This window comes from Ceratotherium simum, chromosome 22, assembly GCF_057802395.1.
Source record: "Ceratotherium simum simum isolate JZ-2026a chromosome 22, ASM5780239v1, whole genome shotgun sequence".
In the NCBI taxonomy this organism is placed as follows: Eukaryota; Metazoa; Chordata; class Mammalia; order Perissodactyla; family Rhinocerotidae; genus Ceratotherium; species Ceratotherium simum.
The window spans coordinates 19,268,955-19,292,923 of record NC_141921.1 but is presented as its reverse complement, the minus strand read 5'-3'; the positions used below and the strand labels follow the sequence as shown (position 1 = coordinate 19,292,923).

The following is a 23,969-nucleotide window of genomic DNA, read 5'->3' as shown; positions in this document are numbered from 1 at the left end:
GTTTTTTATGCATGGTAGGCTGGGCACAGCCTGAAGCAAGAGGATGTATCCAGAGCAACTGACATTGCTCTGAAAAATAATTTGAGTTATCCCCACTGTGGGCAGGGACCAGATTGTGGGGCTCTCAGGAAAGCGTTTCTCTTCCTCAACATGGATTTAGACTATACAGGTCTCCCCCGCTATTTGAAAGTTCACTTTATGCCCCTCTGCTTTTACAAAAGACCTACGTTAGTACCTGTTCTCGCTAACTGAAAGAAATCCAAGGAGGATTTTCGCTTTTACGAAAAAAGGTGAAAATAACGTTCAGTGTTTGTTTTTGCAGCGATCCCTTACAGAGGCAACGGTACCCCGAGCAGAGAGAGTGGCGCCGCCAAGCCCCTTCCCCGGGAACTACACTCAGCATCTTAGCATCAAGCCACCATAGCTTTGAACTGTGTCAGTGAGCATCTGCGCTTTATCTCAATTTATTTTGGCAGGTTATTTTTTGGCTCTGGGAACACACAAAAATTTTTCCCGTATAAATTAATGGTAATTGCTTCCTTGCTTTGTGCCATTTCGGCTCACAAAAGGTTTCATAAGAACGCTCTGCTTTCGGATGGCAGGGAAACCTGTATTGTTGCTGAGACTAAACACTTGCCTTTTGTGTGTGTGCGCGTGTGTGTATTTGATCTGCATTTAACCTCCCCTCTGTCATCCCCACTTGCCTCAAAAGGCTAAGTCTGGACAATGAGGAGGATGTGTAGCTTGTCACTTGTCATTGGTGGAAAGACTTTAAAGGGATAGGACACTGAAAGTCAAAATTGCCGAGCCCACCCTAGGCTGTTTGGCTGAAGCCCATTAGCTGCACCCCTCCGTCCTCCTGCTGTGCGATCCTTCTAGAACGAATAACTCAGACTTTGGGTAGTGTTCTGCTAAGTGTTTCGTATCCTGTTGATCCTATCCCATGTTGCTTAGGGTGTGAGGTTTCCTGCACAGGGCCTGATGGAGATTTTGCCTGGGGAACTGAACTGGTCTCCTTCTGTGAGTGTGAGAGAAAGAAGATCTGAGACAGGAGAATAAAGTTAGGAACTGAGTGTACTCATGAGGCGACATCCTGTTAACAGGTTTTGGTTGTTTTTCCCTTGGGCAGTCATGTGACATGTATAATTTAAAATGATTTCTTCTAGTTGTATTTCCCTACAGGAATTCCTGCCCTTTTAGTGAAGTCTGTTGTGTGCATGTGGGCCAAGTGTTCATGGTGTTGGAGGGGCCGAGTCAGGAGGTGGAGCAAATAAAGGAAGTATAGCCTCCTGGGGGGAATCTTCTGTGAAGGTCTACCTTGAAGGAGCAGCAGCTGCAGTGAGCATGTCCAGCAGTGGGGCTGGGGAAGAATCCTGCTGGGTAGAAGGCTCCAGAGCAGACGCGGGAGGAAGGGGACTTTCCTTGAAGGCGAATAAAATGTGGAGCAGTCCATTGTAAGGGAGAAAGCAGGTAGGGTATTGGGCAGGGCTTTAGCAAAGGCTTAGGTGAGCCCTGGGAATTACCTCCTCTGGGGACCGAGAGCTTCAAGCCCAACTCTTGGCTGGAACAGATGGTGGGGTAAAGTCCCAGGGAATGAAGTAGGAGAGGTGGGGGTGGGAGCTCCTCAGTCTCAGGCCCAGGCCCTGGTTGCTGCCTGCCTCCCATGTCTTCCCGCAGGGAATCAGGCTGTGGGCTGTGCCTGCACTTCCTCACTGCTCTCTGCTCTGTGGGAATGTCCTTAATAACAAGCATGATGGAACCTGGCCACCTGAGGACACCTCCACATGCCACCTGCCCTACCCTTCACCTCTTACTTCTTCCTGGTGGCCAGGGAAGTCCTCGGGCAGCTCAAGGAAGGCTACTACCACCTTGACTTTGGCCTTCTCTACTAGGAGGAGGGAGCAAAGTTGAAATTCTCCAGGAAGTGGAGTGGGGTGAGGAGAGAAGATCAAGAATTTGCCAATATCCCTTCTGTGGTTCCTCCCAGCCAACATAAGCCCAGAGCCTGGAGTTTAGGGGACAGAGATCACAGCTTACCACCTAAGGTCTAGAACTCAACCCAGAGCCTAGAACCCAGAACCCAAAAATCTCAGCCCTGGTCCAAAGTCCAGCTTGGAATCCAGAACCCAGATCACAGAGCCCAGCTCAGTCCAGGCCCAAAGTCCAGGCAAAGCCAAAAACCAGAGCTCAGAACTTAGAGCCGAGCCTATAACCCAGCTCACAGCCTAGAACCCAGAGCCAGAGGGCCAAAAGCTCAGAGTCCAGAAGTCACACCAAAGCTAAGCCCAAAGTCTAGAGCCCAGAGCTGCAAAGAGTCCAGCTCAGAACCCACCCCAAAGCCTATGATCCAGCACAGACCCATTTTAGCTCCAGAACTCAGAGCCCAGCCTACTAGTTAGGGTGGCCTAGAACCCCACACCCAGCCCAGAGCCTAGCAGTTCCTTGATGCTCCTCCTAGAGGCAGCCCCAAAGGGGGAGGTCAAGGCTGCAAGCTGAGGAGGAGGAGGAATTCCAGATCTCAACCCTGCTCCTGGCCAGAGGGGACAAGGAGCTGATGTTTGTATGTATGGCGGGGGAGTGTTCTGTGGTCCTCCTAGCCCTGGTCTGGAGGGTCCATTCTGGGGACTCAGATACCAGGCAAAACATGGCCTGAGGCTTTCTCTGCAAGGGCTGCCCCTCAGAATCCCAATAGGATGGGAAGCAGAGTCCCACTGATTCTGACTTGTTATGTGACCTTGAGCAAGTCCCTTCCTCTCTGTTGTCTCCCTTCTCCCACAAAGGAAATCAGGAAGTACTTTATTTAGACCCATAGACCCAGAAACATAGAGGAAGGGGCTATTACAGACAGCCGCTTCATTCATTTAGTCCTTGATTCATCAAACATTTACTGAACACATATAAGAGATAGGATCAGAGAGTCCAGTTAGGGCATTGCTGCAACAGTTCAGGAGAGATGAGATGAGGGTCTGAGGATGGCAAGTGACAGTGTCATCTTTATCAAGTACAGCTGTGGTCATTTTACTCCTCTGCTCAGAATCCTTTTAATGGCTCCCCACTGTCTTCAAGGATGAGGAAGCAAGGCCTCCTTCCCTTCTTAGCCTCAGGGCTTACCAATTTCCCAACCAGCAATGTCCAAACCAGCCCAAGCTGCTCATTGTTTCTGCACCTACCATCCTCCCTCACACCTCCGTGTCTGTTGTGTTCCCTTTATCTGGCATGCCTTTGCCTGTCTCAGGAACTCTTCAGTGTTCAGTGCCATCATCACCTCCTCTGTGAAGCCCTCCAAGACTTCCACTCTTCAAACAGAATCAGGTGTTCTCAAGTCTGTGCACTCAGACAGATCACCATTAGGCCTCTGCCACATCATTTCTTAACTTAGTCTGCGTATCTTTGTTTCCATGATTAGATGTGACCCCCTCAAAGGACAAGATCATCCATGCCTGATTCATCTCTGTGTTGCTGGCTGGGCCCAGAGTAGGCTCAACGAATGCACTGACAAAGCCACTTTTAGGGGCCGGCCTGGTGGCTTAGCGGTTAAGTGCACGTGCTCTGCTACTGGCGGCCCGGGTTCGGATCCCGGGCGCGCACCGACGCACCGCTTCTCCGGCCATGCTGATGCCACATCCCACATACAGCAACTAGAAGGATGTGCAACTATGACATACAACTATCTATTGGGGCTTTGGGGAGGAAAAAAAGGAGGAGGATCGGCAATAGATGTTAGCTCAGAGCTGGTCTTCCTGAGCAAAAAGAGGAGGATTAGCACGGATGTTAGCTCAGGGCTGATCTCCGTCACAAAAAAAAAAAAAAAGCCACTTTTACACCTCCTCCAAGTATCCTTTTTTTTTCTTTTTAAGGCCCTCATGTTTTAAGTTTTTATTCCCAGAATAGAAATTTGTTTTTCTATTGTCCAGTAATCAAAGACATCCTGCCAATCAGAGGGACAAAGGAAAGAAATTAACATTTGTTGAGAGCCAACTGTAAGGTTTGTTTTGCACACACAATATCTCACTCGATCCTCAGGATAACGCTATGATGTATTATTACAGATCGGAAAAATGAGGCTGAGAAGTAACCCACCCAAGTTACAGAGCTAGCTAAAGACAGAATTCAATTCAAACCCTGCTGAGCCTGACTCCAGGCCCACACTCTTTACGGGCTATGCCAGTTCTCTCTTGCTCCTAATCAGCATGAGATCACAGGGTTACCATGAGTCTGAAGGCAGCTACCAAAGGCGGGAGGTCTCGGCTCACCGCAGTGGAAGTGGAAGCAGCCATTGAGTGGTGCTGGGTTGTCCAACACGCTTTTTGTGCAGATGGGTAAAAGGAGGCCCAGAGGAGGGCGGGACTTCAGGGCTTCCCAAGGCAGGCTCTGCTTCTGCCATGCTGGCCTGAGTCCAGCAAGTTGCTTACTCTGAAAGATTCTTCCAGCTCTGAGACGGTCAAGGCCAGCAGACCAAGGCAGGGCCTCCATGCAGGAACACAGTGTGAGTGTGAGGAGAGCCAGGGCAGAGTCCTGGCCTGCCAGGAAGGCAGAGGTATTGCTCAGGCATCAGTCCCCTCCCCTTCCTGTGAGGCTGGGCTCTGGCTCTTGTCCAGAGAACACCTCACCTGACCTTGTGGACCCTGAGGCTACCTGGTAGCTTGGTCCAACCACCGGGGCTCCCTCAGAGCTACACAATGGCCTCAGATGGCATGGCTCTCTGAGCCAAGGCTGACCTACCCAGCTTGTTCCACTCCCTCATTCTTATGTCTCCTCAGCAGTCAGAGTCTTCCTGGGGAGGAGATCTGTCTCTCTCTTCTGGGGAGGACCTTGAACTTGCGGAAGTCCAGGATGAGAAGATGCAAGGACATTGGTTGGTGGGGGGGCACCAGGTGTCCCAAGGAATCTCTTGGCACTCTCCATGCCCCTCAGCCCCCCGACAACTGAAGCTTAGAAGTCAGACCCGTCACAGCCCAGTCCTGAAGCCCAGGATAGGGGGCCTCCTGTGGAGTGGTCCATAGACTCATGGGATCAGACGGATCAGCCTTGAGGCCTCTCCTACCCCACAACTGCCCAACCAACATCCAGGCAGGCACTGGCAGCCTCCGGTGACTTCAAGGGCCCTCAGCTACTTCCTCCCCAAAGAGCCTCTCTTGGGACCCTCAAGAGTCCCTCCTTCCTACTTTTTGCCCTGCCTTCTCCCCACCAAGCAAACAAAGAGACTCTATGGGAACAGGCTGAGGCATCTTCATCACAGCAGCTGCTCCAGGAAGCCCTTGCTCCAGGGCCTGCCCAGCCCTTACCTTTCCAATCTGGCCATTCTCTGGCCTCAGGCCTTAGAGCGTCACCATCCAGGATGTAAACTTACCAGTTGCTGTTGAGCTAGGTATGTTTTAAGGCGTGGCTGTGCTCCTTTTCTCCAGAAGTCAGGGCGGTGTGTCTGCCAGTTAGAGACTGAAGAGATCTTGCCATTGGACGACAGACTGCAAGCTATCCCACTTGGCAACACTGGCATCTGGCAACACCTTCACTTAGCAACAATCTCCCAGCACAAACACCCCAATAGTCCCACCTGGATATCCTGCCCTGACAGCATCCCACTGTGCTGGAAATACCACCTTGAGTTACGAGACGTAAATCTAGCCCCTAGCCATTTATTTTTTTTATTTTTATTTTTATTTTTTTTAAAGATTTTATTTATTTTATTTTTTCCCCCCAAAGCCCCAGTAGATAGTAGATAGTATGTCATAGCTGCACATCCTTCTAGTTGCTGCATGTGGGACTCGGCCTCAGGATGGACGGAGAAGTGGTGCCTCGATGCGCACCCGGGATCCGAACCCCGGGCCACCAGCATTGCAGCGCGCACACTTAACCACCAAGCCACAGGGCCGGCCCATCCCCTAGCCATTTATGTCAGATTTTCTCCCCTCTGACTTAAGTGGCCTTACTTGGTGAGGTTTTGCTACTGATAGTGATCGTGATAATAATTATAATAAACCTTTTTAAGTGCTTACTATGTGCCAAGCACTGTTCTAACTGTTCTAAGCACCCTACATTTTTTTTTTTTTTACTTTATTTATTTATTTTTTTGTGAGGAAGATCAGCCCTGAGCTAACATCCGTGCTAGTCCTCCTCTTTTTGCTGAGGAGGACTGGCACTGAGGTAACATCTATTGCCAACCCCCCCCATCCCCTCTCCCCCAAAGCCCCAGTAGATAGTTGTATGTCATAGTTGCACATCCTTCCAGTTGCCGTATGTGGGACTCAGCCTCAGCATGGCCGGAGAAGCGGTGCGTCGGTGCGTGCCCAGGAACCGAACCTGGGCCACCAGTAGCGGAGCGCACGCACTTAACCGCTAAGCCACGGGGCCAGCCCTAAGCACCCTACTTAATCCTCATACGAACCCTACGAGATAGGTACAATTATTATCCCCATTTGACAGGTGGGGAAACTGAGGCTCAAAGTGATTCGGTAATGCCCAAGAGTAAACTGTAACAGTAGAGATGGGCTATGAAGTCAGGTAATCTGTCTCTGGGATCTTCGCACTTAACTCTGCTGCTCTGCCTCCCGAGAAGCTCAGGGTACCCAGTGGCCTCCTCCAAAGGAACCTCAAGGGAATATGCTAGGGCATACAGAGAAGCCCACCAGGCGGGGCATGGTGTCCTGTGCGGGCACAGACAGGTGGAGAGAAACAGGGGGAGCTCTTTTTTTTTTTGCTAAGGAAGATTTGCCCTGAGCTGGGGCCAGCCCAGTAGCGCAGTGGTTAAGTGCGTGCGCTCTGCTTCGGCGGCCCAGTGTTCGCAGGTTCAGATCCCGGGCGCACACCAACACACTGCTTGTCAAGCCATGCTGTGGCGGCATCCCATATAAAGTAGAGGAAGATGGGCACGGATGTTAGCCCAGGGGCAATCTTCCTCAGCAAAAAAAAAAAAAAAGAGGAGGACTGGCATCGGATGTTAGCGCAGGGCTGATCATCCTTACCAAAAAAAAAAAAAAAAGATTTGCCCTGAGCTAACATCTGTGTCAGTCTTCCTCTGTTTTGTATGTGGGTTGCTGCCACAGCATGGCCGCTGACGAGTGGCGTAGGTCTGTGCCCGGGCCGCTGAAGCAGAGCGTGCTGGACTTAACCACTAGGCCACGGGGCTGACCCCCAAGGGGAGCTCTTAAGTTCATTGTCCTAAGCTATAAGGCTGGGCTAGACCCATAAATGGTCAAGGATGGCCGAGAGGGTGATCCCACCACAGAGTGGGGAGCTGTCTGTCTGCTCCTCAGGGAGAAGCCCTTGTCCTCACTGCTGTCCTAGATGGAAAGAATGTTGCTACAAAGAATGGACCCAGGTCTCTGCTCCAGGCTCCTGAGGCTAATAGAGCTGGTGAGGTTGCCCTCTGACTAGTGTGGACTGGAGCCTCAGCCAACTCCAGATAGGAAGGGCCAAGAGGGCCAATGGAGACAGGTGGTCAGGACTGTAGGCACCTGGAGGACAACATCTCTAAAAACTACCCTCCCCAGTGGTGTTGCGAGGAGTAAATGAGATGGTATATATCAAAGCACTGAACACAGTGCTTCCCCAGCATAGAGTGGGTACTCAATAATTGGGAGCTGCTGTATTAGCAGCACCCTGATTCGGTTAATGGTGAATGAGGGTCTCTAGCGGTGTGTTATGGGGCTCTGCCCTGACCAACAGTATAGATGGTGGAATTGAAGTCGCAAGGAGCAGCCTGGATCTAAACTTAGAGAGGGAGAGAAAACAGTGGGCAATAGAACCAGCATTCAAAACAATTTCGATGGGCTGGAATAAGCAAGATGACGTTGTCCTTCTGTGAGCTTCAAGACGTTACACAAAGCAGAGGATCGGGGAGAGACCTGACTTGACCCCAGCTCCGGTGAAAAGGATCTGAATGATTTAGTTGATCACAACCTGATGGGAACTAATCACGGGAGAGAAAGGCTCTGAAACCCAGCAGTCTTAGGCTGCATTAACAATGTGTCATGTCCAGACTAGGGGAAATAATAGGCCTATTGTGCTGGCTTGGTCAGGCCATATCTGGAATCTTGCATTGCTACACTGAGACTGGAATCCGGCCAGGAGGGGGACCAGGCCAGCCTCAGCTCCCAGGCCCTTGTGCTAAGCACTTCCTGTGCATTTTCTTGTTTCATACCCGAAAAACCCTATCAGGTAGTCACTATTAATATCCCCACTTTACACGCAAGGAGGTTAACTGAGTTGCCCAGGTTAACCACATAGCTAGTAAATGGAGGATCCTGGGGCTTTTCCGAATGGGTTCCTCTTGTGCTTGTACCTGAGAAGGCATGCATCATTGAACACATATTTACTAAGTTCCTACTATGAGTCAGGCCCCAAGCTAGTCAGTGGGGATATGGCGGTGAAAAACATGTGGTTACTACCTTCCTGAAGCTCTTGGTCTGCCAGGGAGCTGTCATTTGTGATACAGTGTGATGCTATAGGAGTAAAGATTTTAGGGCTGGAAGGGATTGTAGAGTCTACCTCAGCTGACTCAAGCCCAGAGAGGGAAAGAGACAGAACAGTGTCACACAGCTCATAGCAGAGCCATGGGGGCCAGTCCATGCCTTCTTCATAGTATTCAACTGTCTTACTTTGGATCTCTTCTGCTCAGCAACGGCCAAGAGCTGGGTGCCAAGATGGGATCTGCCAGGACATATGAGGAAGCTTGGTGTGGCCATCTTGGGGCAGCCAGACCTGATCTCTCCTCCGGGCAATCAGAGATTTAAAAAAAAAAAAAAAAAAAAAAAAAGAGCCTGATGCTGAGCAACCACAGGAACAGGGATAAGTGGCCTTTGAGAATCTTAGCAGCCCCTTCACTAAGCAGAGCAAACTGGTCCCCATCAGCCTCTTGAGTATCTGAGAAGCCTGGGGTGGCATTGGCATAAGGGATCCAGAGGTGGTAGAAAGGACTGTTTTCTGGCATCTGTGTCTGGCCTCTGCTCTAAACTAATGTTCTTCGATCTTCTTCTTCTTCTTTTTTTTTTTTTGGTGAGGAACATTGGCCCTGAGCTAATATCTGTTGCGAATTTTCCTCTTTTTGCTTGAGGAAGATTGTTGCCAAGCTAACATCTGTGCCAATCTTCCTCTATTTTGTATGTGGATGTCACCACAGCATGGCTTGATGAGCAGTGTGTAGGTCCACACCTGGGATCCAAACCCACGTACCCCAGGCCACTGAAGCAGAGTGTGCAAACTTAACCGCTATGCCACCGGGTTGGCCCCCTTGCATCTCCTTTTTTTTTTTTGGTAAGAAAGATTAGCCCTGAGCTAACATCTGTTGCCAACCCTTCTCTTTCTGCTGAGGAAGATTGGCCCTGGGATAATATCCGTGCCCATCTTCCTCTGCTTTATATGTAGGATGCCACCACAGCATGTCTTGACAAGCAGTGCATAGGTCTGCGCCCAGGATCTGAACCCATGAACCCCCGGCCAGCAAAGTGGAGCGCTTATACTTAACCACTACGCCACCCAGCTGGCCCAGCATCTTCCTTTAAGTACACATTACTTAGTACTCTTTTTCAAACCTTTCCTTGATTGTTTCAACCCAGAGTGCCACTGCAGCTTTGTATCTCCCAGGACTTCTTGTTGGGGAGACACATGTACCCCCTTCAGCCTTCTGGTAATTTTTGCTGAGAGGGACAGAGCAGGGATGTTAAGAGGGAAGGCTTTGGAAAGGGACAAAACCTTCCAGGCCTGGCTCTGCCATGTAACAGCTATGTCACTTCTGTGAGTCTCCCTTTCCTCAGCTGTAGAATGGGGATGATAATAGTACCACCCTCATTTGGTGGTTGTGAAAGCTGAATGAGATTATGGTAAGCATGGAGGAAACTCTCCATAAAAGGCCGCCGTTACCATCATAGTGAACTGTGGTCCAATCTCCTCTCCACAACTTCCTTCCTGCCAGCAGGGGCAGTGACTGGGTAGCCTCATCTTTCTTCTCCATTGCTGAGGGCCCCAAAGATGCAGGAAGAGGGAATGGCCTGTATTGGGGGATGAGAAAGGGGCAGTGGCAGGAAGAGGGAATGGTTGGTCTTAGAGGATGAGAAAGGGGCACCCGTTGGTAAAGTGCCAGCGCTACATCCTCCAGGTTTGGAGGAGGGGGAGACTGGACCTGACTCCAAATTTTAAAGGGGACAGTGGCTTCCGAGCCCCCACCCTTCCTAGGCCTGGAGGTCAGAAATCATGGGGTGTAGGCTCGACTCAGGGAGAACTCACTCTAGGGGACCTCGGGCAGGTCACTTTCAGCCTTGAGGCTCAGGTGGGACTCCTGGCCTTCTCCTCGGGTTGCGAGGAGCACGCGCAGGCGGACGCCGGTTCCAGAGAATTGGGGAACGTGGCTCAGTGGCACTGAGCGAACAGGCGGCTTGGGCAGGCGGGAGGGCCAGCGGGCGAGGGGATTGGTTGGAGCCTGGGCATCCGGGCTCCGGGATTGGTCGGATCGGAGAGGGCGGGGCTGAACCTTTAATAGGCGCGAGGGGGTGTACTGGGGAGTGTGCTCCTCGCTGGCCTGCCTGCCGGGTTTACCAGTGCGCGGCGACTACGACGGGATCCCGGGCGGAGCGGAGGCCCGCGGAGCAGAGTTGTATCCCGGGGTCCCGGTCGCAGGCGGCGTGGCCCACGGGTCATGGCCAAAGGGGAGGGCGCCGAGAGCGGCTCCGCGGCGGGGCTGCTGCCCGCGGGCATCATTCAAGCCGGTGAACGCCCGGCCCAGGTGAAGGTGAGGGCCTGGCACCCCGGGTGGAGGGCAGGGGTTGGAGGGCAGGCTGAGATGGGGGCGTCGAGGGAAAGGCCTGGTTCTGGTAGCCCTTGGGCTACCCGGGGACAGACGGGCCCAGGGGCAGGAGAGGGCCCAGGGGTGTCCTTGGGGGCAGGGGGTGATGGAGAAGGTTTGTAGGCGCCGGCGCCCCCTTTTGCCCACTCCTATTCCGCATCTCTGCGGCCCCGCCAGCAGCTCCAACGTGGTGCCCGTCTCTGCCTAGCAGGTTTGCGTTCTCCTGTGTCGAGCGGCTTCGGTTTGCCCCCCGAGAAGCCAGCCAGACTCCAGAAATCTGGGAAACCCCCCTTGGATCCCCATCTCTCACCCTCTACTCCCCACCCCCACGCCTACACGTGAGCCTCAATTCTACTTTGCGGGCAGCTCAAGTTCATTCATAAGAACAGGGGCTCTGCTCTTAAAGGAGCCGCATGCCTGAGGCGGTTGTGTGAGTGTGGCTGTTGGCGCGGCGGCCCGGGGTGCTTTCCGCGTCTTGTGGTGCTTTGCGCGTCTTAACCTTTGGCCCCATCCCCAGCTCTCTGGACATAATGAAGGACAGAATGAAATCAGGAGACCCCAGGGAGAGATCCCGGGCAATAGATATCTGCCTGGGAGGTGACTGCCTTTTCCTTTTAATTTCATTAACTGATCCTTGGAAGGAGCCGGGGTGAGCAGTTATGCTGCTACCATGCATGAGTAATCTCTCCTTTCCCTGGGCAACCTCAACCTCCCTAGTGCTCCACCCAAAGAGGGCCCAGCCCTGCACCTAGAGGACTTTCCTCCCCACTCTAAGGTCCCCTAGGAACTGGGGCAGCAGGGACGGGGAGAGGGAGGGTAGGACAGCTCCTGGGTTTGCCTGAAGCTCTGGCTGCCTATGGAGGCCAGGGACGCCCTGGGACAGATGGAAGGAACAGCTGTCCCTGCAGCCAGCTGGGCTCGGCCCCTACAGTTCTCTAGAGCCCTCACCCAGTAGGCAGATGGGTCCTGGCCTCTGAACCTGAACCAGGGCGGGAGCTGGAGCTGGGCTTAGGCAGTTCTTGGAAGCAAGAGGATTTTCAGGTTGTGGCAGTTGGTGCCGGGCGGGGACAGGTCCGCTGCTGGAGCATGCTCCCCCTCCAACTTGGGAAGGAGTATGGCTGAGGCCTTGGGGGGAGTTTTTTAGGGATAGTGAGCTGATATGTCCTCAGAATCTGGGGGGTGAGAGTGGGGGTGTGGCTTAGGGGCAACTTCCTCAGTATGGATTCCCCTTTTCCAGGTTCCTAAGAACAGAGAATACCTTTCTTTTCTTGTGGGAGAGGTGATCTCCCTGGGTGGGAACAGGGCAAGGCAGACTTGTTCCTCCTGGCAGAGTTGGCTGGAGGGATGGTCCTGCCTCTGAAATCTTCTAGGATGGAGGCTAGGATCTTGAGCCTCCTTTCATCCTTTCCTCTTCTTCACAGAAGGAACCGAAGAAGAAACAACAGTTGTCTGTTTGCAACAAACTTTGCTACGCAGTTGGGGGGGCCCCCTACCAGGTGACGGGCTGTGCTCTGGGGTTCTTCCTGCAGATCTATCTGTTGGATGTGGCTCAGGTGAGTAGGCTGAGCCTGCCAGGGCTCCTCCGGCATCCCGAGGTAGGAAAGACTAGGGACTCCCCGGTAGGTTCATTCAGTTTTCCCCGTCTGTGAAAAGGGACTGGGAATCCCTACTTTTCTGCTTCTCAGAGTCACAGTGGATTAGAAACAAGAAGGATATGGAAAGTATCCAGAAGAGGAGTCTATCTGCCCCAGGAGTCTTAGCTGGCAGGGTCAGGCAACTCCTCCTAGCCTGGCAAGAGCAACAGAGCCTGGAGGGTAGGTGGTGGTGTGAGGGAGAATGGAGCCTGCTCGTGATGCTGTTCTTAGAAGAAACTGGCACACCATGTTCCTGGCTGGACAACAGTTAGCTGGCTTGCCTCAGGGGTTGGTGGATGTTGGCAGGCTTGTGGACGAGGTGCATCCCACCTTCCCCTGAGGAGCAGAGGCATGTCAGTGGGCAGAGGGGCCCTCAAGTGCTGGGCTAAGTTAGAGTGCCCCAGTACACAGGGTCTTTGACTGGGAGGGGTACTTAGGGTGAAGCAGGGTTCCTCTGTGCTTTAAGAAACCTTGGCCAGCAGCCTGGCATCCTGAGAATTCACCTTGTCTGGATGGGAGAGTGGGATGCTGAACAGCTATGGCTATTGGGGCACCCGCACTGGGCATCTTTTCTATGTAGCACCTAATTTGGCAAGCAAAGCATCTTTGTTGTATCCATTTATAGGTGGGGAACACTGAGCCCCAGAAAAGACAAATGACTTCATTTAGCTAGGTTTTTTTTTTTTTTTTTTTTTGTGAGGAAGATCAGCCCTGAGCTAACATCTGTGCTGATCTTCCTCCACTTTATGTGGGACGCCGCCACAGCATGGCCTGACAAGTGGTGCCTTGGTGCACGCCTGGGATCCGAACCTGGGCCGCCAGCAGTGGAGCACGAGCACTTAACCACTACGCCACAGGGCAGGCCCATTTAGCTAGTTTTTGAGTAACTCCCATGGGCTGGGCCCTGAGTAGGGTACAAATATGAGGAACCTGCAGTTAGTGTAAAACTGTGTTGTCGGGAGTGTTAGGGTTGGGAAAGTCAGATAGAGGAGACTGCAGTGTGGGTGAGGCCACCAGCTTCCCTACTTCCTGGAGCAATAACAATAGTAAGATGGATAGGAAGAGTGCAGAGAAGCTGTCTATTTGGGCCTGGAAGGTTTGGGGGGAGGTGGATAGCTTGAGTGGGTCTTGACAGGCCACTTTTTAAGAGCATCTATAGGCTCCTTTTTCCACATCTGAGATAAAGCTTGACCTTGTAAGATAGGGATCATAACTCCCATTATACAGATGGGGAAATTGAGGCCCACTGTGGTCACTCAGTAAATGCTAATCCTAATACCAGGTGGTTGGGGGCTCAGGGCTGTGAGAGGAAGGCACAGAAATGATTCGGGATTCATTTTAATTGATGGGAGTGTTTTCAAGTGGAGGGGAGGACATAAAGGGACTGATCTGGGAAAGTTTCTAAGGAGGCACACAGTGCTACTGCTATCAGAGAACTGTTATTGTCGTTATTAACAAAGCAAGTGAAGTTGCTTAAGGCCTGGGTGGGAGCAGCACAGGGCCTGGCTGAGGCTGGGAGGGAGCCCCTGCTTTTGCCTACCTGTAGGGTTGAGGTGGGTAGAAGGATGAACAGGTTGTCTTTTGCCTCTTCCCCATTCTAGGTGGACCCTTTCTCTGCCTCCATCATCCTATTTGTGGGCAGAGCTTGGGATGCCTTCACAGACCCCCTGGTGGGTTTCTGCATTAGCAAATCCTCCTGGACCCGCCTGGGCCACCTCATGCCCTGGTGAGTAGAAGAGGCTCCATTGAGGTGGCAGAAGGCAGGGCTTCCAACATGTCTACCCTTTGGTCCTTTCATCTGGCTTGTCACAAGCTGGGGGATGAGGGGAAGGAATGATGCAAAAACCTGGGAGTCAAAACCCCAGCCAAGGCCTCAGCTGCCCCAGACATGGGCACTGGGACACCCTTCCAGTTCATTCCCAGGCTGGCCATATTTCTAGATGGGGCAGCTTCCCCCAGCCCAGGCCCTGTTGCTCCGTAAGGTCCATTCTCTTCAATGAAGCTGGAATTCTGACTTCTCCCTCTCAGTCACTTCCCACAGTGGCAGAGGTAGTACTGCATAGTGGTTGCGAGGTTACACTCTGGAGCCAGCCTGCTTCAGTTTGAATCCCAGCTTCACCACTTAGAGCTGTGCAACCTTGGGCGAGTCACTTAACATCTCTAAGCCTCAAATTTCTTTATCTGCAAAATGGGGATAATAATTAGGCCTATCTCCCAGGGCTGTGGTGAGGGTTGAATGTTTCTTTGTATGTAAAGTACTTAGAACTGTGCCTGGCACATATTAAGTGATATATAATTTGGCACCCCCTCAGAGTGGCTCCTGGTAGGGCAATGATGGGAGGTAATAGCAAGAATGGACTAGCAGACCCGCAACCTCTTGCCCCTTGGATAATGTGAACTTTTTCCTTGGTACAAAGTGTACACTACTCAGCCTCAGGCTATGGGGCAAGATGGGAGGAGGTGGTGCCACAGATCAGACAGCAAAAGGAGACACACAGGACAGGCTGACAGGCCGGAGCTCTGGTTCCCTCCAGGACATCCTGCTTGGTGAGGGGGGGACCTACCTCTTTCATCTCCCGCCCATCCAGGCTCAAGTGGGCGCCTTCCTGCCCCAGGGGCGCCCATACCTGGTCTCCGGCCTTCAAGGCCTTCAAAGCTCTTCCCGCAGCCCCCGCCCCCCCACAGTTTCCTTTCTCACGAGCCCCCCCCCACCCACCCAAATCCCGAATCCCGCCAGCCCCTGGCTAAGACCCAGATTGGGGCCTTTGATCCTGGCTTCAGTGAGACTAGGAGGCAAGACAACCTGCTTTACCTGGGCAGGCTGCTCAGGCTGGTGATCCCAGAGAGCCAGCCCGTGAGGTACCGGCCTCCCTGGTAACCAGCGGGAGGCGGGGCTCTGCTGCCACATCTCCTCATGAGGCCCAGCCAATGGGAGGCAGCTGCTCTGGCCAGCACAGTGCAGCAGCAGCCTGGATTACTCCCGGTTACATTGGGCTGAGGAGAGGATGGAGTGTTGGACTGTTTGACGAAGGCTGATGGAGGAGCCCTTGTTCTGCGGGCATTCGGGAGGGGTGGAGGCGGGCAGAGAGGGAGAGCAGAGGAGGCCCTCCCTGTGGGAGGTAGGATCTGAGGGCCTCTTGCTGGGCAGGTGTGGCAGCTGGCTTGGTGAAGTTGCTGAGGGCCCTGCAGGCTGGTTTCTGATTTAGCGCAATGTCTGTATACATGTCCTCACCTGCCTGGGTGGTAACTCCTGGTGATGCTTCTTGAGTGGTACCCCCACCCCTGTGCCTGAGTGCCCTTGGATCACTCATGAACTGAGGCTTTGCCATGTGTATATGTGACTCCTTCCTGTTCATACCACCTTTAGGACCTGGGCCCCTCCTCAGGCCTGAGACCCAGCACCCTGACTCTTCTCGGTGTAGGAAGAAGGGTTCATGAGCCCTGTGACCCATGTCTCTTCGCGGGCCTCAGACCAGCCCCTGCCTTCAGCTGGCATTTAAATCCCCCCCTTCAGACCAGGAAGACTTTGACAGACACTTTCCCTGGAGTTCCCAAGGCCAGCCAGTGAGAGGCAGGGTATCAGCAGGCTCACACGAGGAGGCCGAGATGCTGCAGGGCTGGGCCTGAGCTCTTATTCCCAGCCTAGTGCTCTCCGCAGCTCCCGGGCTGTGGGCTTGTACCCTCCCACTGAGCTTTCCTGGTATGATAATCACAGCAAACACTTACCATGTCCCAAGCACTATCCCACATTTTAATATCATAAGTCTCAAAACTACTTCAACCCTATGAAATAGAACCAAAGTCCTCATACTGGCCTGTAAGACTCTACATGACCTGTTATTGCATTTCCTCTCCAACCTCATCTAATTCCATCTCCCGTGCTCCCTCCACTTCAGCCCCACTGGCCTCCTTACTCTTCCTCAGACCTGCCAGGCACATCTCCTGCCTGAGGGCCTTTGCATTGACTGTTCCCCATGCTTGGCACAATCTTGCCTCAGACATCTGCAAGGCTAACTCCCTCCTGTCATTCAGGTCTTGGCACAGATGTCACCTTCTTAGTGAGGGCTACCCTGTCCACTCGGTTGTGAATTGCACCCCAGCACTCCTAATCCCCTGTAGCCTGATTTATTTCTTTTCTCCATAGCACTTAATCTCCTTCTGTGTTATATAATTTTTTTCTTATTATAGTAAAATATACATAACATAAAGTTTACCATTTTAACCATTTTTAAGTGTACAATTGAGTGGCATTAAGTACATTCACATTGTTGTACAACCATCACCGCCAGCCATCTCCTGAATTTTTTCATCTTCCCAAACTGAAACTCTATACCCGTTAAACAATAACTCCTCATCCTCCCTTCCCGCAGCCTCTGGCAACCACCCTTCTACTTTCTGTCTCTGAATTTGACTACTCCAGGTACCTCAAGTGGGATCATACTATATTTGTCTTTTTTTTTTTTGGCTGGGAAAGATTTGCCCTAAGCTAACATCTGTTGCCAATCTTCCTCTCTTTTTTTTTTTCCTCCTCCCCACAGCCCCTGTACATAGTTGTATATTCTAGTTGTAGGTCCTTCTAGTTCTTATATGTGAGCGGCTGCCACAGCATGGCTACTGACAGACGAGTGGTGCGATTCAAACCCGGGCCGCCAAAGCAGAGCGTGCCGAACTTTAAGCACTAGGCCATGAGAGCTGGCTCGATATTTGTCCTTTTGTGTCTGGCTTATTTCACTTAGCATAATGTCTCCAAGGTTCATCCGTGTTGTGACATGTATCAGAATTTCATTCCTTTTTAAGGCTGAATAATATATATAACTTTTATTTTTATTTTTTTATTTTTTTGTGAGAAAGATCAGCCCTGAGCTAACATCCGATGCCAATCCTCCTCTTTTTGCCGAGGAAGATTGGCCCTGGGCTAACATCCGTGCCCATCTTCCTCTACTTTATGTGGGACGCCGCCACAGCATAGCTTGACAGGAGGTGCATCGGTGCATGCCCGGGATCCGAACCTGCGAACCCTGGGCCACCCTGGGCCACCGAAGCAGAGCACGCGCACTTAACCATTGCGCCACTGGGCTGGCCCCTATAACTTTTTAGTTACGTTTATTTTTTTCTTTGCTGACTAGAATGTGAGTTCCACAAGGGCAATGACTTGTCTGCTTGTTCACTGATGCATCCCAAGTAAGCAGAACAGTGCTCAGCACAGAGGTGGCACTTGAGTATTTCTTGAGTAAATGTTGAATGGAAGGTCAGTGCTATTACTATTCTCCAAATGAGAAAATGAGCCTCAGAGAAGTTAAATAACTTGCCCAACACTGTTATTTATAGTTATTTTGGTAGAGTCAGAATTAGATCCCTGACGTGTGGCTCCAAAGGCCTTTTAACCACCGTTCTCTGCTGCCTGTCTCTCCTGATGACATGAAGTTAGTCCATCTTGAGGTCTCACCACTAGTGATAGTGTGGGGCTCACAAGTGGGGGGCGACATTTGCCCCCCTTATACTTATTTCATTAGGCCTCTCCAGAAGGAAAACCTTCGCCTGGAGTTGGCCTCCCCAAGCCTGCACGTGTGCACCGTGTGTGTGCATGCATGAGAACACCAGGGTGAGGATTGCTCCTCCCTGCCTCCCCGACCCACCACCTGAGCTCTTGGCCTCCATTCTCAGCGCCCCCATCCCATAGGAAACCCCTGCCTCTGGAGCTCTCTCCCCTGGGGAGATGTAGGTGAGACTCAGGGTCTGACCTCATGTTCCTTGCTCAGGATTTCAGTCCAGGGGCCCTGTCCCAGGCTGCCCTTCCGGGCGTGGCCATCAGCCTCTTCCCAGAGACCCTGGGGTGGGTGGATTCAGGGGAGGAATTTCCTTCCTGGCAGGTACCCTGTGGGGTTACAGAGCAATCCAGGCTGGGCCCAGGTCCTGGGGTTTTGGCATCCAGCCCCCAATGAGACCTCCCCGTTCTCAGGATCATCTTCTCCACACCCCTGGCCGTCATTGCCTACTTCCTGGTCTGGTTCGTGCCTGACTTCCCACAGGGCCAGTTCCTGTGGTACCTGCTTTTCTATTGCCTCTTTGAGACACTGGTCACGGTGAGTGTGGGCACCCCCCCTGGTTGTCTGGGGGCAGGGGTGAGGGCAGTCCCTGGGGCCTCCAGAGTTGGTGCCCGAAGCCACGTCTGACTGGCCGAGGGCCTCTCTTCCATGCCAGTGTTTCCACGTTCCCTACTCAGCTCTCACCATGTTCATCAGCACAGAGCAGAGTGAGCGGGATTCTGCCACTGCATATCGTAAGTCTCTCCCCAGCCCACTGATTCCACCCACCAGGGACCCTGGGTCAACTGTTCCCTGACCCTCCTGCCACATTTCTCCCCTTGCTGGAAGTGAGTGTGAAACCATCTTAAAAATAACTCAATCTCTTTATTGCTCTGGTGAGACCAGAGAGGTGCAAAGACTAGCCAGAGGTCACATAGAGCAAGGCGATGAGTTTAGGCCAAGATGCTATCCGCCCCACCACCCTATACCCACCTGACTGGAGCTGCTGCCATCACCTGGGGCTAGAGCTGGGCTTCTCTCCATCTCACCTTCTTCCCTGGGGACCCACAAGTCATGAGCCCCCTCCAAAGGACCTCCTTTTCACTGCTCAGGGATGACTGTGGAGGTGCTGGGTTCAGTGCTGGGAACAGCGATCCAGGGGCAAATCGTGGGCCAAGCGGATACACCTTGTCTCCAGGACCCCAACGGTTCTGCAGTGGCCTCGGAAGGTGCCAATCGCACACACAGCACCACCTCACCCAGAGAAACGGTGAGGCTCCTGGCAGGCAGGGATTTGGGGAGACGAGGAACGATGGGGTGGTTTGCAGTTATCCTCAAAACAGTCATAATAACTAGTGTTCATTAGGTGTCTGGCATTTGATACACAAGCTGTTAACATGCCTACTTTGCAGATAAGGAAACTGAAGCATCAAGAAGCTAAACAATTTGCCCAGGGTCATAGAGCTCATGAGTTGCAGAAACTGGATTTGGGGAGATTTAAACTGTGCACTCTCCGACTCCACAGCCTGGCTTCTTAACATTTTGTTCCTCTGGACTTTGCCCAGGCTTGGGAAGCAGCAGCAGGCCCAGGATGACATTCCCATTTCACAGATGGAGATAGTGAGGCCCCCAGAGAAGAAGGGACTGGTCCAAGGTCATTGAGTGGAGCTACTGGGAGTTGGGATGAGATCAGACTGACTGTCTCTCTCTGTTGTCTTTACTCCCTTTCTAGCAAAATGCATACCTGCTGGCAGCAGGGGTCATTGCCTCCATCTACGTCATCTGTGCTGTCATCCTGACCCTGGGCGTGCGGGAGCAGAGAGGTGAGGGGCCCTGGGGAAGGGTACAGGCCCCAGCACAGGGTGGCTTTGTCCCTCCGCCTGGGCCCCAGGCTTTGGGAGGGGCCTCTGCTCCTTCCTCACTGTCCCCTCTGGCCCCCAGAACCCTGTGAGACTCAGCAGGCTGAGCCGATGTCCTTCTTTCGGGGCCTCCGGCTAGTCATGAGCCATGGCCCGTACGTCAAGCTTATTGCCGGCTTCCTCTTCACCTCCCTGGCTTTCATGGTGAGTGGGGTCCTGACATGCTCAGCCTTGGGAGGGTGCGTGTGCTAAGGACTCAGGTTGTGACAAAGCCGGAGGGATAGGCGGAATGGGGGTGGGATGAGCAGAGGTCCCTGGAGCATGGGGAGCAATATCTTGGGGAGGCTCAGCCCCAACATCACGTCTTTCCTTGTGTTTCCTTCCCCCTCTCCTGCCCCATCCCCCAGCTGGTGGAGGGGAACTTTGCCTTGTTTTGCACCTACACCCTAGGCTTCCGCAACGAATTCCAGAATCTGCTTCTGGCCATCATGGTGCGTGTGGGGCCCCGGGGGTGGGTAGGCAGCCTGGGCTGAAGTGGCATAGGCTGCGAGATGGTTCTTGGGGTAGTCAGGGGACGTTTCCCAGACTGGCCCAAGGTCGTGAAGGGAGGAGGGAGGTGTCTCAGAATATTTGGTTGGACCTGACCTCCAACTGCTTAGGTAGGACTGTGAAAGAAAGAGTTTGGGTACATATTTCAAAGCGTTATGTTGTACACCTTAAACTAATACAATGTTATATGTCAATTATATCTCAATAAAACTGGAAAAAAAGAGAAGAAGAAGTTTGGGGCTGGATGCTCAAGTAGAGAGCGTAGCAAAAGCAGGGGTGCGGAGGCCGAGGACTTCAGAACGTCGTGCTCAGCTGTGCTCAGGGAGGCAGGAGATGTGGTTGGGACTAGCTCTCGGCTCCCCTGGAGGCCATGAAAGGTGCCTGCAGCTTCCCCACTGCCCAGATGATGTCATCTGGCTCTCTCAGGCAGGGCTGGGAACACCTTTGGGGTTCTGGGAAGGGCGGGAGGGCTTCCCTGGCTCTAACCCACTTCCCTCACCCCCTTGGTCCATCCACAGCTCTCAGCCACATTCACCATCCCCCTCTGGCAGTGGTTCCTAACCCGGTTTGGCAAGAAGACGGCGGTATACATTGGGATCTCAGTGAGTGGCTGAAAGTGTAGGGTCTGGGCTGGGTTGGGGGTTGCTGGTGGGAGCCTCCCAGCTGACTCACCTTCCTGTCCCCACCCCCTCCCGTAGTCAGCAGTGCCATTTCTCATCTTGATGGTCCTCTTCGAGCATAACCTGATCGTCACATACGTGGTGGCTGTGGCAGCCGGCATCAGTGTAGCGGCTGCCTTCTTACTACCCTGGCAAGTATATACAGGCCCACCTATATAGAGTTGTGTTGCCCAGCCTCCCACCCCCAATTCTGAAGCTCCTTGGGGAGAATTCTGTGGAGGCTTCTCTTCCTGTAGGCCATTCTGTGGGTCCAGGTTGGAGGTGGGGCAGGTCTTCCCCATACAGTTATACAGGTTGTGAACTGTGCAAGAATACCTACTTAGTATAGGAAATGGGACTAAAATTTGGTCTGCACGCTACTTGCCAAGCTGAGCACCTAGAGAGTGCTACTTCATCTTGGAGGAAGGTGCCTTTTTTTCTTATTCACAAAAAGTTGCCACCTCCTCACTGAGCTGTGTGCCTGTGGGGCTGCAGAGTCCCCGAGGGCCACCTCTTCTCGTTGACACAGAGGCGCTGTATGGGCTAGTGGGGGCCCGGGGTTGCTGGGTGGGTGGGTCCTCATGGCTGGCACCGTTCTATGCAGGTCCATGCTTCCCGACGTCATTGACGACTTCCACTTGAAGCAGCCCCACTCCCGTGGAACCGAGCCCATCTTCTTCTCCTTCTATGTCTTCTTCACCAAGTTTGCCTCCGGAGTCTCACTGGGCATCTCCACCCTCAGTCTTGAGTGAGTGGGGCAGGGGCCTGGGGCAGTGCTGGGCACGGCCAGGCCCCAGCTGTGCCATCCTCATCATTCCCCTGCCCACTGGGTCCCACAGCTTTGCCGGGTACCAGACCCGTGGCTGCACCCAGCCAAGGCGTGTCAAGTTTACACTGAAGATGCTGGTGACCATAACTCCCATAGTCCTCATCCTGATAGGCCTGATGCTCTTCAAGCTGTACCCCATTGACGAGGAGAAGCGGCGGCAGAACAAGAAGGCCCTGCAGGCTCTGAGGTGAGAGCAGGGAGAGGATGGAGAGGTGGAGGAGGGGGCATCATCTAGTCTAAGCCCTCCACGCGGGCCTCCTGTGGCCAAGTCCAGACTCCCGCACGTCTGCCCTTGACGGCATCTGCCCCTTCCCATGGCACATTCACAACAATGGCAGCTGACATTTCCTGAACACTTAGCTGCATGCCAGGTACTGTGCTGAGTGGTTTTACATTTATTATTCAACAAATACTTATTGGAAGCCTACTATGTGCCAGCCATTGCTCTAGTGAATGAAACAAACATCCCTGCCTTCAAGGGGTGTGTATTTTAGGGAATGTGCATTCCTGATCTCCTGTAGTCCTTCAACAAGCCTAGGTGTCAGAGATGCTACAATTCCCACTCTGCAGATCAAGAAACTGAGGCTTAACTGGGAAGAGTGACTGGCCAATAAGGGGTAGAGGTGGAGTTTGAGCCCCGGGAGGGCAGTCTGACTCCAGAGCCTGTATTCTTCACAGCTCTCCCGGCAGGCAGGACCTCGAGTGTGGCCTGCGCCCTGCCTTTCAGGAGACAAGCAGGTAGGGTGAAGTGAGTCATGCCAGCCCATCAGCCAGCCCAGGCCAGAGCATAGTCCTGGGGCTTGTGAACAACGAACAGATCAACCAGCAGTTTCTGGGCTGAAAGTGGGAGTGAGCGAACTGTCTGCGTCCTGTGGTTTAGACTTGCCTTAGAGCTGGCTAAGACTGCAGGGCCCAGATCCCATGAGCAATGAGGCAGGTCGGGGCAGGGGACGGGTAAGGGTGCTTCCTTCAATCTGTCTCCTCTGGCTGTTGCAGGGAAGAGGCCAGCAGCTCCGGTTGCTCTGACACAGACTTTACAGAGCTGGCCAGCATCCTTTAGGGCCTGCGGTGTTGCCTGAAGCTACCATGCACACGGCCTGGGTCACCAGGGCACATGAGGAATCCGGGCCTGCTTGCCCACTCACTGAACATCTGGTGCCAGGAAGGGAGCCAAAGACTCGAGAGTAAGCGGCCCAGGACACCTCCTGTGCCCACTGTGGGGCAAATCGTTCATACAGCTGCCCGCCTCCCCTCTGCTCTCCCATGGGGCCGAGCCCTGGGGCTGCTACTGTGAATATGCCAAGGACTGATGGGGCCTAGCCTGGAACACTAATGTAGAAACATTTTATACAGAGACTAATTAATAACTTAATCACCATGTACATAGCAATGTGTGTATGTATATGTCTGTGAGCTATTAATGTTATTAATTTTCATAAAAGCTAGAAAACAGAGCTGCCTGTTTCTGTCTTTGTCCTCGGCCACTCACTGAACACTTCTGTGCTAAGACTCTGATAGTAAGAGCGAGCACTAAGCTGCAGGTGCCCTGGGTGGGGAGAATGTGTCTAGAGGTGTGATAACAGCATCAGCTAACCTTTACTAAACACCTCTCTGTACCAGGCACGGGGTGGAGGCTTCACGTTCACTTGGCTGGTGTTCTCACTTAATCTTTGAAACCATTTTGCTAAGTTACAACTATCTCCATTTTAAAGATGAAGAAACTGAGCTCCAGTGTAGAGAGGGACTTGGCTCAAGTCTGGAATTCCATCCCAGACTTGTGAGACTCCAGTACCTTCACCACCACCCTCCACTCCCCTGCGTCTGAGAACAACCGACCAACTGGCACACAGATGGCTGCTCTGCCCAGGCCCGTGCACTGTGCTTCCCGCCCTGCGCTTCCTGCCCTGTGCTTCCCGCCCTGCGTGTGCCTGAGCATGTGGGGCTGGCTGTGCTGGTGCAGACTCGGTGACTAAGGTCCAGTGGGGTGCTAGAGACCTGTTTCTCCATAACTGTTAATGACAGTGTTGGAGGATGAGAATGTAACTGTCTGGGTGTGTGTGTTGGTTCAAGAAGGGTCTCACCACTGGTGTGTTGGTGAAAAACCACCTCTGGTGGTGAGAAGGGTGGTGGGAAAGTC

The 23,969-nt window shown here is 52.9% G+C and overlaps 1 protein-coding gene across 1 annotated transcript; it reads left to right on the top strand.

The window, feature by feature from the left end:
- The first annotated feature begins 10,517 nt into the window (after positions 1-10,517).
- MFSD2A (MFSD2 lysolipid transporter A, lysophospholipid) lies at positions 10,518-23,286 on the top strand. The gene is made up of 14 exons (XM_004426006.3): positions 10,518-10,723; positions 12,199-12,330; positions 14,013-14,137; positions 18,371-18,494; positions 18,613-18,691; positions 19,049-19,206; positions 19,669-19,759; positions 19,878-19,999; positions 20,203-20,286; positions 20,863-20,946; positions 21,043-21,155; positions 21,608-21,751; positions 21,843-22,019; positions 22,829-23,286. The coding sequence occupies exons 1-14, from the start codon at positions 10,631-10,633 to the stop codon at positions 22,890-22,892; spliced, it is 1,590 nt and encodes a 529-aa protein (XP_004426063.1). The 5' UTR covers positions 10,518-10,630; the 3' UTR covers positions 22,893-23,286.
- Positions 23,287-23,969: the final 683 nt, after the last annotated feature.

What these genes read in the sequence shown, in the direction of transcription:
- MFSD2A (XM_004426006.3), top strand. Translation starts at nt 10,631, where the DNA reads ATGGCCAAAGGGGAGGGCGCCGAGAGCGGCTCCGCGGCGGGGCTGCTG. An exon ending in GGATTCTGCCACTGCATATC is followed by an intron (nt 18,692 to 19,048) that starts GTAAGTCTCTCC and finishes TTCACTGCTCAG; the next exon opens with GGATGACTGTGGAGGTGCTG. An exon ending in TCACCTCCCTGGCTTTCATG is followed by an intron (nt 20,000 to 20,202) that starts GTGAGTGGGGTC and finishes CCCATCCCCCAG; the next exon opens with CTGGTGGAGGGGAACTTTGC.